This window comes from Drosophila erecta, unplaced genomic scaffold, assembly GCF_003286155.1.
Source record: "Drosophila erecta strain 14021-0224.00,06,07 unplaced genomic scaffold, DereRS2 tig00000126-arrow-pilon, whole genome shotgun sequence".
In the NCBI taxonomy this organism is placed as follows: Eukaryota; Metazoa; Arthropoda; class Insecta; order Diptera; family Drosophilidae; genus Drosophila; species Drosophila erecta.
The window spans coordinates 12,765,667-12,779,886 of NW_020825209.1; the positions used below are offsets into that span (position 1 = coordinate 12,765,667).

Sequence of the window (14,220 nt, forward strand, 5' to 3'; positions counted from 1 at the left end):
TTGAGCAGCCGAATGCAGCAATTGCTTGGCGACGTGACAAATGCAGTGTCGAAAATAATCTCGACCATTTCCCTGACATCTTCCTCACGACAGGGCACGTCTTGATGTCTTTAAATTGCTGAATATAGGGGGGAAATGGGGCTAAAGGGTGTTCACCCTGTGGTAGTTTCACTCCCATGTTTAGATACATATATTTGTAATATATCATGGGTGTTAAATGCTTGATGTAGCTTGCATCCATTAAATTGTCTACGTAGGAATACATCCCAAGCAATAAAAAAGTATTTTAACAATAACTAAACTAGAATTAAGCAAAACTAGTTTTTGGGTATTTACCACGTCATTTAGTTTAAAAATACGTTTAACTCAACTTTTAAATGCGCGCCAATCGGCCGGCGTTGCCAGCCTGTCCGAAACTACCGATTACAGTACCGATAGATTATGGCCATCTGAAAATACCAAATGCGAGAAACGCACTAAAAAATCGCTGACGCGGCGGGCCAGACCGCATACAGCTCTACTTCCAGTGTCCACCATCTTGGCCGAAGTTGCCACAAAAGTAGAATCGTGACGGACGGCAAATAATTGCAAAACTCATAGTGTTGACTATTGTGGAAAAAAACCAGAGCGAAAGGCCGCCAAAAAGAAGTTGGCGAGAAAGCAGCCAGGGATTGGATTCCTATTCCAGCTGGCCACCAAGTGCTCGAAATTGATTTCAATTTCGATTCCAGCCGAGCGAAAGAGACAGCGCCTGAGCGGGGTGGAGCAGAGTGGTAGAGGGAGAGGGAGAGGTAGAGGAAGAGGTCAGCGGAGCTGTCAGCCGGGAAAATCATTTTGTCAAAGTAGGAAAATCCAAGCCTTCTGTCAAATCATACGAACTCCAGAGTTTGCCGAATCACCACATACTGCTCCCTTGCTCTCATAACCAACGAAATGAATGCCAAGCGCGTTAAGTACTCCACAGTGAAAGAGGAGATCGTGCCCGTGCTCATCCCGACCGAACCCGAGATGGATCTCGAGGAGGAACCCGAGGAGGAGGAGGAGCCCGAGGAGGAGGAGGAGCACGTCCACGAGCACGAACACGAGGATGACGGCCAGGAGACACAGTATACGTATGCCTACACCACCGGCGAGGACGATGACACCGAAACCGCAGTGGTGACCCTCAGCGATCGGGATCACGAGGCTCTGGCCAATGCCCAGGAGGTGATTATTGATGAGAACGGGCACGCAGTGACTCTGCAGGAGCTGGTCGAGAACAGCACCGTCGAGGAGGTGGAGACCATCGAACAGGGCGATGGCACACACACTATCCTTCACATTGTGCCCAATATGCATGACGAGGAGGTCGAGGAAGACGAAGGGCTCGAGGAGGGCGAGGAGCTAGAACATGACGATGAGATTGTTACTGTTGAACACGAGGAGGCCGAATTGGAGGAAGAAGAAGACGAAGTGGGCTCCATTGTTTTCGAGGGCACCATCGACCAGGCCGAACAAGATCCGCATGCCCGCAACAAGACCTTCTACTGCCCCAACTGCGGCAATTGTTACAGTGCCGCCGGCTCCCTGAAGCTTCACATGCGCGCCTGCCTGCGCCAGAGGAGTGAGGTCTCCGCCGAGAACCGCAAGTGCAAGGTCTGCAGCAAGATCTTCAACTCGGTTGCCTACCTCAAGGAGCACATGATGCGCCACACAGGCGAGCAGCCATTCCGCTGCACCCGCTGCTATCGCAAGTTCGTCGAAGAGAGCAAGTTCGCCGCCCACATGGAGGCGCACAAGCATCAGGACAAGCTTGAGGCCGAGGCGGTGGCCCTGGCCGCCCAGCACGGCGGCAAGAAGGTGGTCGTCAAGGAGTTCCAGTGCGCCTTCTGCTCGCAGAACTTCACCGTCGTCTTTGATGTAGGCCAGGTGAAGCGTCGCTATGCCTGCGACGCCTGCCGCGATAAGTACTCCAATGCGGAGGCTTTGCGCCAGCACAAGCAGCAGGTAGAGGAGAAGCGCGAGTTCAGCTGCGAGCGCTGCGGCCGCAAGTTCGTTTTTGAGGGCTTTCTTCAGCGCCATCTGCCCACCTGCGATGGCAGCATCAAGCGCCGACGCGACATGAAGTAGAGGCGGCCGCAACGTGATTGCCACTGGCGGCGTCGGCAGCAGCTGGAGCCGGCGAGGGAGGAGCAGGAGTCGCTGCCGCCAGTGCGTTACGTTGTTATCAAGCAGGAGTACGTAGATGAGGAGCAGTACGATTAGCAGGAGCACGAGCTAGTTTCCGATAGATCGCCTAACGCAGAACTCAGACTAGCCGCCCGGGCCACTGAAATCATAACGAAATATCCACGAGGTGCAGCTGCTGGCCATCTATCTACACGCAAACACAAAACCACACGCTCCTTCTTTTGTTTTTTTTTTTCTTGTGGCCTCAACGACCACTTTATTCAGCTAATTCCAGAAGAGAGCGTTTATCTTTTACCTAATTGTACACAAACACACACACATTTGTATATGTTATGATTTCAGGCCACCTCTGTGGCTTTCAATTCGAGATAAAGCAGAACCCCAACGATCAGCGGACGTTGGACACGGACGGATGGCGATGATGGCCAATGTATAGATATATATTACTTACTTTTAATTACGACTACTTAATGATAGAGCTCACAATCACCCGCTATTGTGTAATAACCCCAAACCAATATGCTGACACACAAAACAAGCGTCAAATCGATGTTGAATTCAATAAAAAAAAAAAAAAACAAATCGAGAATGTTTTTGTAGTTGTGCAAGACGCTTCCATTGCTATTTTAATAATGTAATCGTAAGCATTTGTAAAGTTCATATTCATTGCGGGGAGCTGTGGATTGAATTTTCCGCAGATTTTCAATTAAATTTATCGCAAACACACCAACTGGGATTCCCCGCTGCTTGGACCACTAAATCCATGATTTTTTGGCCATTTTTGAGCACTGCTCGTGGCCTGTTTTGCAGCTGGACGGCAACGCCCCCGTTCGGAAAACCTCTGGTAACCTCGGTGGTCCAGCGCAGGATTGGATTAAACACACACAATACGTATTTCAGCCAATCTGATCTGACATTATAATTGGTCGATACTTTCTTTTTTGGACGCTTAGGCGGATCTACAAACAAAAAGGAGCGGGCTTAGGCATTAACTAATCCATTAACTAGGCCGATTTAGGACCAGAGCTTCAAGTGGGCACGCTTGGCGTACGACTTCCAGTCGGAGTGGGCGTAGAACTCCTTGAAAATGGGCGTGACCAGAGTGTCCTCGGGCAGGGTCTTGAAAACGGGCTCACCATACCAGGTGCCCACCTCCCAGCCGGGAACGTTCTTCATCAGCTCGGCCTCCTCATCCCGATTGCGTCGCAGCTGGCGCAGGAATTCACGATCCCGCTCAGCCACCAAGATAGGAAAGATGACATTCTGGGCGGATCGCATCTCGATCTCGTCGCGCTTCACCTTCTTGGCGGTCAAGTAGTAGATTCCCAGGCCAACGGTGGTCACAACCACATAGGTGCCGATGGTGGTGAAGCCTGCCGGGGGATTAATACAGTACCAGTACATATATAGCCTGATCAATGGGTTTGATATCGGGTTTGGAGCTCACCTGTGAAGTAGCTCTTTGGTGGCACGCGAGCAAAGGGGATCTTCTTGTAGCCGCCCGGCGGTGGAAGGTCCTGTTTAGGGGGACAATGCGGCACGGCCGTCGCCATGGTGACTACTCCTGTGGGACAATGTCTATATTAGTCGGCTATTTGCCGCGTAAGTTTGGGACTTACGCTCGAATAAAGGGAAAAAATCTGTCGAAATGTCAAAAAAATGACGTTTTTTGCATAACACCAGGACAGTGTGACCTGACTTTGGACAGAGTAAAATACCAAGCAGCTACGAAAGTATACCAAAAAGAGGAGAATACCAGAAGAGCTGCAAACTATGTTTAAAAATATTTTCTAACGTGAATTTAAATGTAAACTAATTTGATTTATTTTATAGAAAGACAACTTTTTTTTTAAGTATTAAGTATTTTTTCGTTATTTAAAATTAACTTCATATACAGTATCCCAAACTGATCCCATCCCTACTTTTATCGCACTCACTTTCCTGTCAAAATCATTTTCTATTCTACATCACTAGCTTCCGCATTTCCAAAAACAATGATTAAAGCGAAATAGAATCTTAGAAATATCTTCTTTATTTTCCACTAAAAAAAAAAATAATGTTCGTCCGCCGTCATGAGAAGGCCTGTTTGAGCCATTATTTCTTCTTGCGACAACGTTATTTGGTGAAATATTCTATGTCGGACTCCAAGCCCATTAGTTTTCCAATGCGTTCCGAACAGGATGAAGATGTGACTGGTAGCCGCAGGAGGGCAGCCACAATCGCCGACTCCGGAATCCGTGAACAAGCCGGATATGCAGAATACCCCCAAGTGAGTTTTCCTCTGATTTATCTCTTTATCAAAAAATGATTTTCGAAAAATAGTAATAGGGGTCGTTTGCTTGCTTTAAAAACTGAACAAAACAGTAAATATTATGGATTCGCGAAAATTTTTGGCGAAAGTAGCTTATAAAAGCTTAATAAAACTATCATTATTTTCCCTAAATTTGTTGCAATTTCGCGCAAAATAAAACAGTATTTTGGCCACAACAACTACAGTATTTATAATCTATAGCAAACAGACAATGTTAGAGAGCAGTTTAAAATGCGAGGAATGTGGGGGTGTCGACTTGAATAAATACTAGACTTCTATGAAATAGGAATGGAAAACTAGTCTGGGCCTGAGTAAATGTCAATTTATATACTTTTTATTAGCCACAAAATGCATCCGAAGCAGATAACATCTATTTAAATTAAATTTGCGGCGTGGGCGTTTGGGTTTCAAGTGCCACAGCAGCCAGCCCACCTTTAGTGTGACCTTGCCTGCGAGAGCGAAAAACACCGTTGCGTGGGAATTAGCGGGTGTTCTTTTCACTCGTGCCGCCCCTTCCCGTAGAAAATGCGATTGGCGCCATTCAGTTGCCGCGCAGCTGCTAGACGAGAGACCCACGAAAAGAACACTTCACTTCCAGAAAAAGGAAAGCAAATTTTTTTCTGTGTGTGTGTGTTTTTCAGTGCGAGAGGGATTTTCTAGCCGAGGCGAAAGTGTTTTTCTTCTACTCGCAGCCGTACGTAATCGCATTGCCATGTCGATCTATCGCATTTCCGCACGCAAATTGTCCGAGGCACAGGTGAGTTCTTTATTTTTTCGAATTAGCCCTTGCTTTTCGTCCAGTGTATTGAATTCCCATGCTTTCCTGGGATCTCTATACATCTCCTTCCAGTTAGCTAACCGTAAAGTGTGTCGCTTCTGTTGTTAACACCTTCTTCTTCTCCCTTTCCCTCTTCCCCCCTCTTCTTCTTCATCCTGTCCTACTCCTCCTTTGCCACCTCTTCTTCTTCCACGCACGTCACGCTGGAATTGAAAAAAAAAAAGAATTTCCAGACATGTGCTTGCGATTAAGAAACTTTATTCGCTTCATTGTTGTTGGCGAATGATAAGTGCTAACGTGTGTGCATGTACGTACATACAATGTATGTGTGTGGGTGTATGTCTTTTCTAATACATTACATAATCGCCAAATGAAATTCGCCCATTTCTTTTTTTTTTGGCAACATCGGAATGCCTATAAATAAAAGTCTCTATATTCTTTGTGGGTTTAACGAACTTTGCCTTTTTTTGGCTGTTCGCATTTGATTTTTTTTATTTGTTTTTGGTAAATTTCCACAAGTCCGGCTTGATTTTTTTGGCTTTATTCTTGTAAATTTACAACAACAAAAACAAATGCCACGCGCAGAGCGAAATTAACAAAAAAACAAAAAAGAGAGTAAGGCAGAGAGAGATGGTGAGCGGGAGAGAGCGGAGAAAAAAATAAAGAATTTTATTTTCCCCTCTCTTTTGTGCCCGTTTCGTTTCCCATGCGTGTCACGTTATTCTCGATGTTGTTGTTGTTGCTAAAAGCGAAAGAAGGAAGACACCATCTCTGTCTTGCAAATAAGAAGTGTCCGCCGAATGACCTTAAAGCAAAAGGAGGAGCAGCAGCACGCCCACTTAGCACCCGCCGCCCACCGGCAATGCAGATTTGCATGTGTGCGGATTGCGTAATGTTAAGAACAAGTAAACTGCCGAAAAGAATACTACTTGCGATTTGATAATTGGAAAATCAATAGCACACACACGCGCACACAGCAGGCGCACGCCCACATACACACGAAAAAAGGGCTTGCAGGACGAGCCTCCTTTTGGTTTTTTTCGGGGGTGTTTTGCTTTCTCTTAGACTTGCGTTGGGTAATAAATACACTGGGAAAAAAATTAAGGTCACTTCGTAAACTTTTATTGCAAAGAGTATTTTAGGATTGAACTTTAATAATAATAGTATTATAATAATATAGTATGCATATATGACTATAAAACTAATAAAATTTTTAGTCAAAATATAAAAACAAGACATCCAGTAGTTGTGAACAAGTGAAATAGTTGACTGTTATGTAGAATGTGATTATGATTATTATTATAATAAATATACGCAGCAGATTTAGTTCTCGCCGTGTAGATTCGCCAAATGTTATGCACACTCTCCATTTATTCTTCCTGTTCTGCCAACGCTGGCAGAGTGCCAAAAAAAAAAGAAAAAAATTTGTTGCTGACGCGTTTAATATAATTTTATTTTTCTTTTTTCTGCTATTTAGCTTTAGCTTATTTTGTCTATAAATAAATCCTGTAAATGTTAAACAAGGAATGGCGTAATTTGTTTGTTTTCAATTTCAACCAATAATGTATATGTAATACATATGATTTTTATGCAGCGAATTGGCCAATAACCCACTTTATTTTGCCAAGTGTTTTAGTCAAAGCAAAAAATGTTGGTTTTATTTGCGTTTGACGTAGTTTGACGAAATGGCAACACGCGAACTTTTTTATCGCCTCTCCGCTAATACGTCACAAATCGTGACAATTCTTACGTAATGCCCACGACCCTTTTTCCTTTTGTTTTTCCAAAACAAACCAACGGGCAGAGAGTGCGAAAGAGAGGGCGTAAGAGAGAGAGAGAGGGAGAGTGGAAGAAGTAAACAGATGATCAAGCGATTGCATAAGAGCAAATGCATAATGTATATTCCACAATTTGTACATTAGGTTTCACGACCGGCGCGCATTTTCGATTAGGGAATCTAAATCGGGATTTTATGACCAGTGGTCAAAGCTCAAGTGGACCTTTTTCCACCTGAATTATACTGCCAATCCATGATTCCAGTTATGCGCGTGATAACGCCGCATTTTAAATCGGCGTAACGGAAAGGGTCCCAAGAATAGAGATAATGGATCCATGAATCGTGCTCCAATTTATCACATCGATATTTCTTCCCAAATATTTGGCCAAACTACATATAACCATCGTTGAAATCAGACGAAACCCCCCCGCCTTTCCATTGGAATAATAAATTATTAATGAAATTAATTTCTGCTATCAACTTAGGATTTCTCCCACCAATAAAATCTTTATGGTCCCTATTTACAAATTATGTGGCATAAACTTCATGCGGTCTCTTTTTTTTAAACTAATCCACATAATCAACGTGTCAGCACATTACAATTATATGTTTAATCGCACGATTATGTAACTCAGTAAAAATGTCACCTTGTTGGGAGAATTCATTGTCAGACCATACTAAGTGCATTATATATATATATTTATATATGTACACATATCTTCCTGTATAATTTGCAACTAATATTAAGTAAATTGGCTAAATCAGCATTGCGTGCAGCAGTTGATAGCAAGCCATTTGCCTTGTAGCTTTTCAATGCAATGCCCCGCCCAGTCTATCCATATCTTCTCCTAGCATGTAGTATATGGCATAAGCCCCCTTTATAACACCCCCTCTTATTTGGAGCGGACTGATAAGCGTGACAAATTTGCTGCTGGAGCACATGATCGGTAGACGTCGCCATATCGCTGATAAAGCGGACACGCAAAGCCCCCCAACCAACTGGAAATGCGAATGCGAATGAGGTGTTAACTCAATCAGTTTTTATATTTTGGTCATGATAAAAAGACGGCCAAATATTTGTATACCTACTGCTCTTTGGGCCATTTCGCAATGCGCAAATTGCTTAGTTTGTAGATACAAGATACAAATGTATTATAGATACAACATTCAAGTGTATTGTAGATACAAGATACAAATGTATTGTAGATACAAGTAAGAAATGTATTATAGATACAAATGTATCCGTATGATTGATGGCCTAAAAGTTCCAACAGGGCCACACATAGAGAAAAATGTTATATTTTAAATACTAACTAATTACCCAGCATTCTGTTTTCAAAACTTGTTTCCATCTCCCGGACATCGTGCCATTACAGAAAAACCCTAAAAGTTCTTAAAAACTTTGGAACCGGAATCTTGCCAAAGTAATATGCAAACTCAAATCTGCTTACGACGAATACCACCCCGTATTTCCCCGCAAAAGCCCCTCCCCCATTATGATCTTCGCTTAGTCAGACTGTGTATTTCACAGCATTTAAATGACTGAGGGGAAAAATCCGACCCGGCAACAATAGACACAGGCGTCTGAAGTTTGTTCAACTGATCCATTCCAATGCAAAACGATTCTCCAGTTGACACGAGCTTGAATTTAGTTGAATGACGGGATTACGTCACGCGGTACTTTCAGTGCGATGCGATTGTGTGATGATGTCCGTTTACTTTCGGCGGGAGACACAATAAAAAGCACTGCTACTATCGTAGAGAATGGCAAACACTAAAGCACCGAACTTAATTAAGACGATTAACTCGGACTGCAATTATTAGACAACTGACAAGCGGTCGCTCTCTAATAGCAGATATCATTAAAGTCGAATTGAAAACGTCACGCGAGGCAAGGAGATCCCAAGGTTTCCATGATCATCATTCAAATGCCAAGCGATTGAAGTACAGGGTTCGGTCCACAATGCACACTGCCAGTTGCATAACTCGAATGGGTCTACTGATTGGTACTGTTTCTTTTAAAGTTTTGCTTCCTATGGTGCGCTTTAATGTGGTCTGTGTGTGTGTGTGTAGAACACATGATTCCATCTCCACGGGGTCATCGGCGGCTCACCTCGATGACAACTCTGCTCGGCGCGTGGCGATCGCTGTTTGAGACTCGAGGGTCGAGGCTTTCCCGGCTTTCTCAAGGTTCCGTTTCGTTTTCGCACTATACATTGCGTAACCCGATGGAGCAGATCATTCGATCGTGTGGTGAAGGTGGAGAGGGCAGAGGTGAAAGAAGTGGAGCAAGTCTGCCGTCGCCGTCACAACATGCCACACTCCAGAACGCTTCCTTGATGACATGGCAAACGCAGCTGGGACGCAGCCCATAGTTAGACATGCGATAATTGTCGGCGCGTGAGACCTTGAAATCCATTCGGACAATCCACTACTACGACTACTACTAATACTGCCAATACTAATACTATTACTAATACTGCACATGCTCGCCCATTCTCGGGGGCTTGGGCTTATCAGCAGATGAACGCGCGCCTCTGCTCCAGATAACGAGCCCTCTAGTCGTATACAAGTGTATTCTCGCGTCGAGCCCCAGGCCCACTTCAAGTGTCCCCCCTCCCCTCTCATCCCCTCCCCAAGTGTCCCCAACCCCCTCACCACTCCGGAAAAGTGAAATACTTGCAGAGCATAGCGATAAGCTAGCAGCGGTACAGTGCTACAGTGGTATAGTGGTACAGTGGTGCGTGGTCATTGGGCATTTGGGTTTTTGGGTGTTATTCAAGCAATCCTATACAAACCACCCGGTTGACAGCTCAATTAGCATTAGAAACATGAGCGTTTCCCTTGCGGTGTGCCGCAATTGCTACAAAATGATGTTTTCCTACTGGGAAACATCTTGGGTTTCCAATTCCACACGACCCAGAACAAAAAAATATACCGATGGTATAGGAATTCTATTTATATTATTAACTACTAAGTACGGTGAATATTTGGTGCACAACATTTCGCTCAGTGCTTCTTTTGTGGTAACGAAACAAAAACCAACACCTGCGGTTGCCAACCGACTGTGGTTTTTATATTTTGATACGCTACTCGGCTATTATCGGTAATTAAAATGCACGTCGAGCTTGGCCGAAAAGCTTTTTATCAATGAATTTGGAAGGAAAACCGGTCGTCGGTGGTGACGTTGTTGGCTCACAACTCAAATGACAAGTCCGCGAATCATGCAATTCAATTTTGCAGGCGGCGCCACAAGTTCACTTGGTTAATTGAATTTGTTGACCCACTGGCCGCGCAACCAGAAAAATAAAGAAAATCATGCCAGAACGGTGGGGGATATTGTGGGGCGGTAACAGAGCAGAGAGAGGGGGGGTCTGTGCTCTACGCCTGTCAATCAAATACAAAATCGCACTTTGCGCCTGCCGAGCGGAATCGGAATTGAAATTGGACTCTCGGCTCGGAATCCCAGTTTTTCCATTCCATTTTGCTTCGTTTTATTTGTCAAATGCCAACGCGTGGCAAGAGATCATTGGGGTGTTTTAGTTCTAAAGAGGATCGATCCATACTCCATATTCAATTAAAAAAATTAGTTTTACCACATTTTCCCTTGATGGTTGGTTACCATCAATTTTTAAATGGTTTTCCACCTTACGCGAGAATGTTTATTTTCGTAATTTTTTTTATGAATGTTTTGAATATTGAAAGAAAGAATGGTGACCTTTTCAATTGAAGTGACGTCTTTTCTATCGTTCAACTATGTATATGTGTATACATATATGATCTCGAAACGATTCTTATGCATATGAAATTTATACAAATGCAAAAAAGGTAAACCTGGGGGAATCGTTGTGTGATTCAGGTTTGTTGTGGGCGGTTCAGTGAACCGGCAGTTAAGTTGAATTCAATTAAATGCCGGCAAACATTTGTTTGTCGCACACACCCGTGCCACACAGTTCGTCTAACCCGGGAATCTGGCGCGTCTGAGTCACTGAAATGCAAAATGTTTTAATGATGACATAACGAGTGCAGCTTTATCAGCTGAACTCAGACGGCCACAAAAACCGGGAATTACTTAATGTACACACATAAATGCACATGAATGTGCGTTTCGCCTTGCACTTGAAAGCGTCGTTCAATGACAGGCAATGAAGCGGTCGATTGCAATCGATAACATAGCTCGGAAGTGCTTGTTAGTTGTCAGGCTTTGGCGAATTAGCGCGACTTTTAATGTTCCCGGCAGGGCTTAAATCGAATTTCAACATAATATTTATGTAACCCCGTTTAATATTTCGTTTCCCTTGCATTCCAAGAAAACTCAAAAAATCGATAGGCAAATGTACGATAACTTTCCTTTAGCATCGTACTAGCGATCTTGATCGCTGAAAGCAGTCATTAACTTATATTTTTTATCAGTACTGAAAGCCCATGCTCTTGTTTATTTGCAATCGCTCGTTCATTTGCTTGCACAATAATCCAGTGTTTATTTAGACGGAAAATATTACAGTCAAGAACGCTGTTCATTGTTTGCAGTCCGATTACACGGAAACCTTTTCCTTGTTCCAAGGAACCTTCCTTGTTTGATTGTTCTCCCAAAATGATAGACCAGTATTTTTGAGTGTTACATATTGCTTTTGTATATTTCTTGCACTGTTTGTATAATCTCAAAACTAACTGGGATTTTTTCCACTCCATCCCATTCAGAAACTGCCAAATGTGGGAGCCTATGTCCGCATGATCGCCGCCGATGGCAAGAGCCTGCGCGACGTGCTGGCCGCCAAGGTGCCCCAGGAGCAGGAGCGCGTGAAGAACTTCCGCAAGCAGCATGGCTCCACCAAGATGGGCGAGACGACCATCGATATGATGTACGGCGGCATGCGCGGCATCAAGGCCCTGGTAACCGAGACATCGGTGCTGGATGCGGATGAGGGCATCCGTTTCCGCGGCCTCTCCATTCCCGAGTGCCAAAAGGTTCTGCCCGCCGCCGATGGCGGCAGCGAGCCCCTTCCCGAGGGTCTCTTCTGGCTGCTGCTGACTGGCGAGGTGCCCACCAAGTCCCAGGTGCAGCAGCTGTCCCGCGAATGGGCCGAGCGCGCCGCCCTGCCCCAGCACGTGGTCACCATGTTGAACAACATGCCCACCACCCTGCACCCGATGTCGCAGTTCGCCGCTGCCGTCACCGCGCTGAATCACGACAGCAAGTTCGCCAAGGCCTACTCGGATGGTGTGCACAAGAGCAAGTACTGGGAGTACGTCTACGAGGACAGCATGGACCTGATCGCCAAGCTGCCAGTGGTGGCGGCCACCATCTACTGCAACACCTACCGCGGCGGCAAGGGCTCCCGTTCGATTGACTCCAACCTGGATTGGTCGGCCAACTTTGTGAAAATGCTCGGCTACGACAACGCCCCCTTCACTGAGCTGATGCGTCTCTATCTGACCATCCACAGTGACCACGAGGGTGGCAACGTGTCCGCCCACACCGTTCACTTGGTGGGCTCCGCCCTCAGCGATCCCTACCTCTCCTTCGCCGCCGGCCTGAACGGTCTGGCTGGTCCCCTGCACGGCCTGGCCAACCAGGAGGTGCTCGTGTGGCTGCGCAAACTGCAAAAGGAGGCCGGCAACAACCCCTCAGAGGAGCAGCTCAAGGATTACATCTGGAAGACCCTCAAGTCCGGACAGGTAAGCTATTTCTACATGAATATAATTTCCTTATTCAAAATATTCTTAGTATTGCCAGACTCACATAAACATTTCAAAATTGATAATAATATAAGAAAACCAGAGATGCTTACTTACCGTAACTACTTGCCCATTTTCCAGGTGGTTCCCGGCTACGGACACGCCGTGCTCCGCAAGACCGATCCCCGCTACACCTGCCAGCGCGAGTTTGCGCTGAAGCACCTGCCCGAGGACGAGACCTTCCAGCTGGTGTCCAAGATCTACAAGGTGGTGCCTCCAATCCTGACCGAGACCGGCAAGGTGAAGAACCCCTGGCCCAATGTAGATGCCCATTCCGGTGTGCTGCTGCAGTACTACGGCATGAAGGAGATGAACTACTACACCGTGCTGTTCGGCGTGTCCCGTGCCCTCGGCGTGCTGGCCTCCCTCGTTTGGGATCGCGCCCTCGGCCTGCCCATCGAGCGCCCCAAGTCATTCTCCACCGATCTGCTGGTCAAGATGGTCCAGAAGTAAGCAACTGGAGCAGCAGGAGGAGTGGGAGGAGCTGGAGTTCAACCTTTTATAGCCAGCGGACGATGGACGTAAAATGCAGAAGCTGTAGATTGTAATTGACGTGGGACGAGGGGAGAGAGAATCGATTGGATTGGATTGGATTGGATTAGGATGACATGGGATGGATATCGATATGACGACGCTGATATTGAAAGAGTTGGAGATGTCTAGTTGAGGAAAACAACAACCAAATACGAACCAATAGGACAAAAATGAAAACCAGAGGAAAACTGCAACACTGCAACTGCAAAACAATAAGTTGGAAATAAGGCAGAAACTTATTTTTAGTAGTAAAAATAATTAACGAACAGAAACCGACAAGCAACCACTTAATTATTTGTATAAGCTATATATATATATATATATATATTTATATATATATATATACATACGATTGACTATATATATAGGGACAAGCAGAGCGAGAAAAATGTTTGCGCCTATTGTTTATGTTCAGCATTTCCCCCACCCAAAACCGCCCGCACGCCTACGATCCCCACTCCTTATTAAGTTTGTTATGTTTTTTTTTTTTGTTCGTCTTAGCCAATCGACTAACCACAAGACAATACCTTTATGATTTATCCCCCAAACTCCCGACCCACCAGCACCACCCCGCCTGAAAACCTAAAAAAAATTACTAACTTGATAACATTTTACTTTTAATTTAACTATAATTTATTATGCAAACAAGATACAAACGAGAAATACAATACAAAAACAAGTGTAAAGAAACCAACAAAAACATTTGAAAAAACTCAATAAAAAAACAGAACAATAAATAATATAATGCATAGAGAGTAGTTATTGTCAACTCCACCAGTGGAAGCTGCAAAAGCGTTCGTTCATTGCCGTGCAAGTGTATTCGAGAAAGCAAAAACCCACAATAAATCTTAGCAAACTTGAATCGAAGATCGTTTGTCCATTTTCGGAGCAAAAGGGTGCGCACATTTTGGT

The 14,220-nt window shown here is 44.8% G+C and overlaps 3 protein-coding genes across 3 annotated transcripts; 2 read left to right on the forward strand and 1 right to left on the reverse strand.

Annotated features, from left to right (window-relative positions):
- Positions 1-484: 484 nt before the first annotated feature.
- LOC6551254 (zinc finger protein 25) lies at positions 485-2,306 on the forward strand. The gene has a single exon (XM_001978406.3). The coding sequence runs from the start codon at positions 934-936 to the stop codon at positions 2,107-2,109; it is 1,176 nt and encodes a 391-aa protein (XP_001978442.1). The 5' UTR covers positions 485-933; the 3' UTR covers positions 2,110-2,306.
- Positions 2,307-3,057: 751 nt separating this feature from the next.
- On the reverse strand, positions 3,058-3,895 carry LOC6551375 (NADH dehydrogenase [ubiquinone] 1 alpha subcomplex subunit 13). The gene is made up of 3 exons (XM_001978407.3): positions 3,789-3,895; positions 3,617-3,733; positions 3,058-3,542 (listed from the first exon to the last, which is right to left on the reverse strand). Exons 2-3 carry the CDS (start codon positions 3,720-3,722, stop codon positions 3,184-3,186), a joined length of 465 nt encoding a protein of 154 aa, XP_001978443.1. The 5' UTR covers positions 3,723-3,733; positions 3,789-3,895; the 3' UTR covers positions 3,058-3,183.
- Positions 3,896-4,986: 1,091 nt separating this feature from the next.
- Positions 4,987-14,170, forward strand: LOC6551377 (probable citrate synthase, mitochondrial). Its single transcript, XM_001978409.3, has 3 exons — positions 4,987-5,237; positions 11,737-12,714; positions 12,856-14,170. The coding sequence occupies exons 1-3, from the start codon at positions 5,193-5,195 to the stop codon at positions 13,225-13,227; spliced, it is 1,395 nt and encodes a 464-aa protein (XP_001978445.1). The 5' UTR covers positions 4,987-5,192; the 3' UTR covers positions 13,228-14,170.
- Positions 14,171-14,220: the final 50 nt, after the last annotated feature.

Excerpts from the sequence above, each read along its gene's own strand:
- LOC6551375 (XM_001978407.3), bottom strand. The coding sequence starts at position 3,722 with ATGGCGACGGCCGTGCCGCATTGTCCCCCTAAACAGGACCTTCCACCG. Across the intron at positions 3,543-3,616 it reads ACCAAAGAGCTACTTCACAG|GCTTCACCACCATCGGCACC; the intron begins GTGAGCTCCAAA and ends ATCCCCCGGCAG.
- LOC6551377 (XM_001978409.3), top strand. The coding sequence starts at position 5,193 with ATGTCGATCTATCGCATTTCCGCACGCAAATTGTCCGAGGCACAG. Across the intron at positions 5,238-11,736 it reads GCAAATTGTCCGAGGCACAG|AAACTGCCAAATGTGGGAGC; the intron begins GTGAGTTCTTTA and ends CATCCCATTCAG. Across the intron at positions 12,715-12,855 it reads AGACCCTCAAGTCCGGACAG|GTGGTTCCCGGCTACGGACA; the intron begins GTAAGCTATTTC and ends CCCATTTTCCAG.
- LOC6551254 (XM_001978406.3), top strand. The coding sequence starts at position 934 with ATGAATGCCAAGCGCGTTAAGTACTCCACAGTGAAAGAGGAGATCGTG.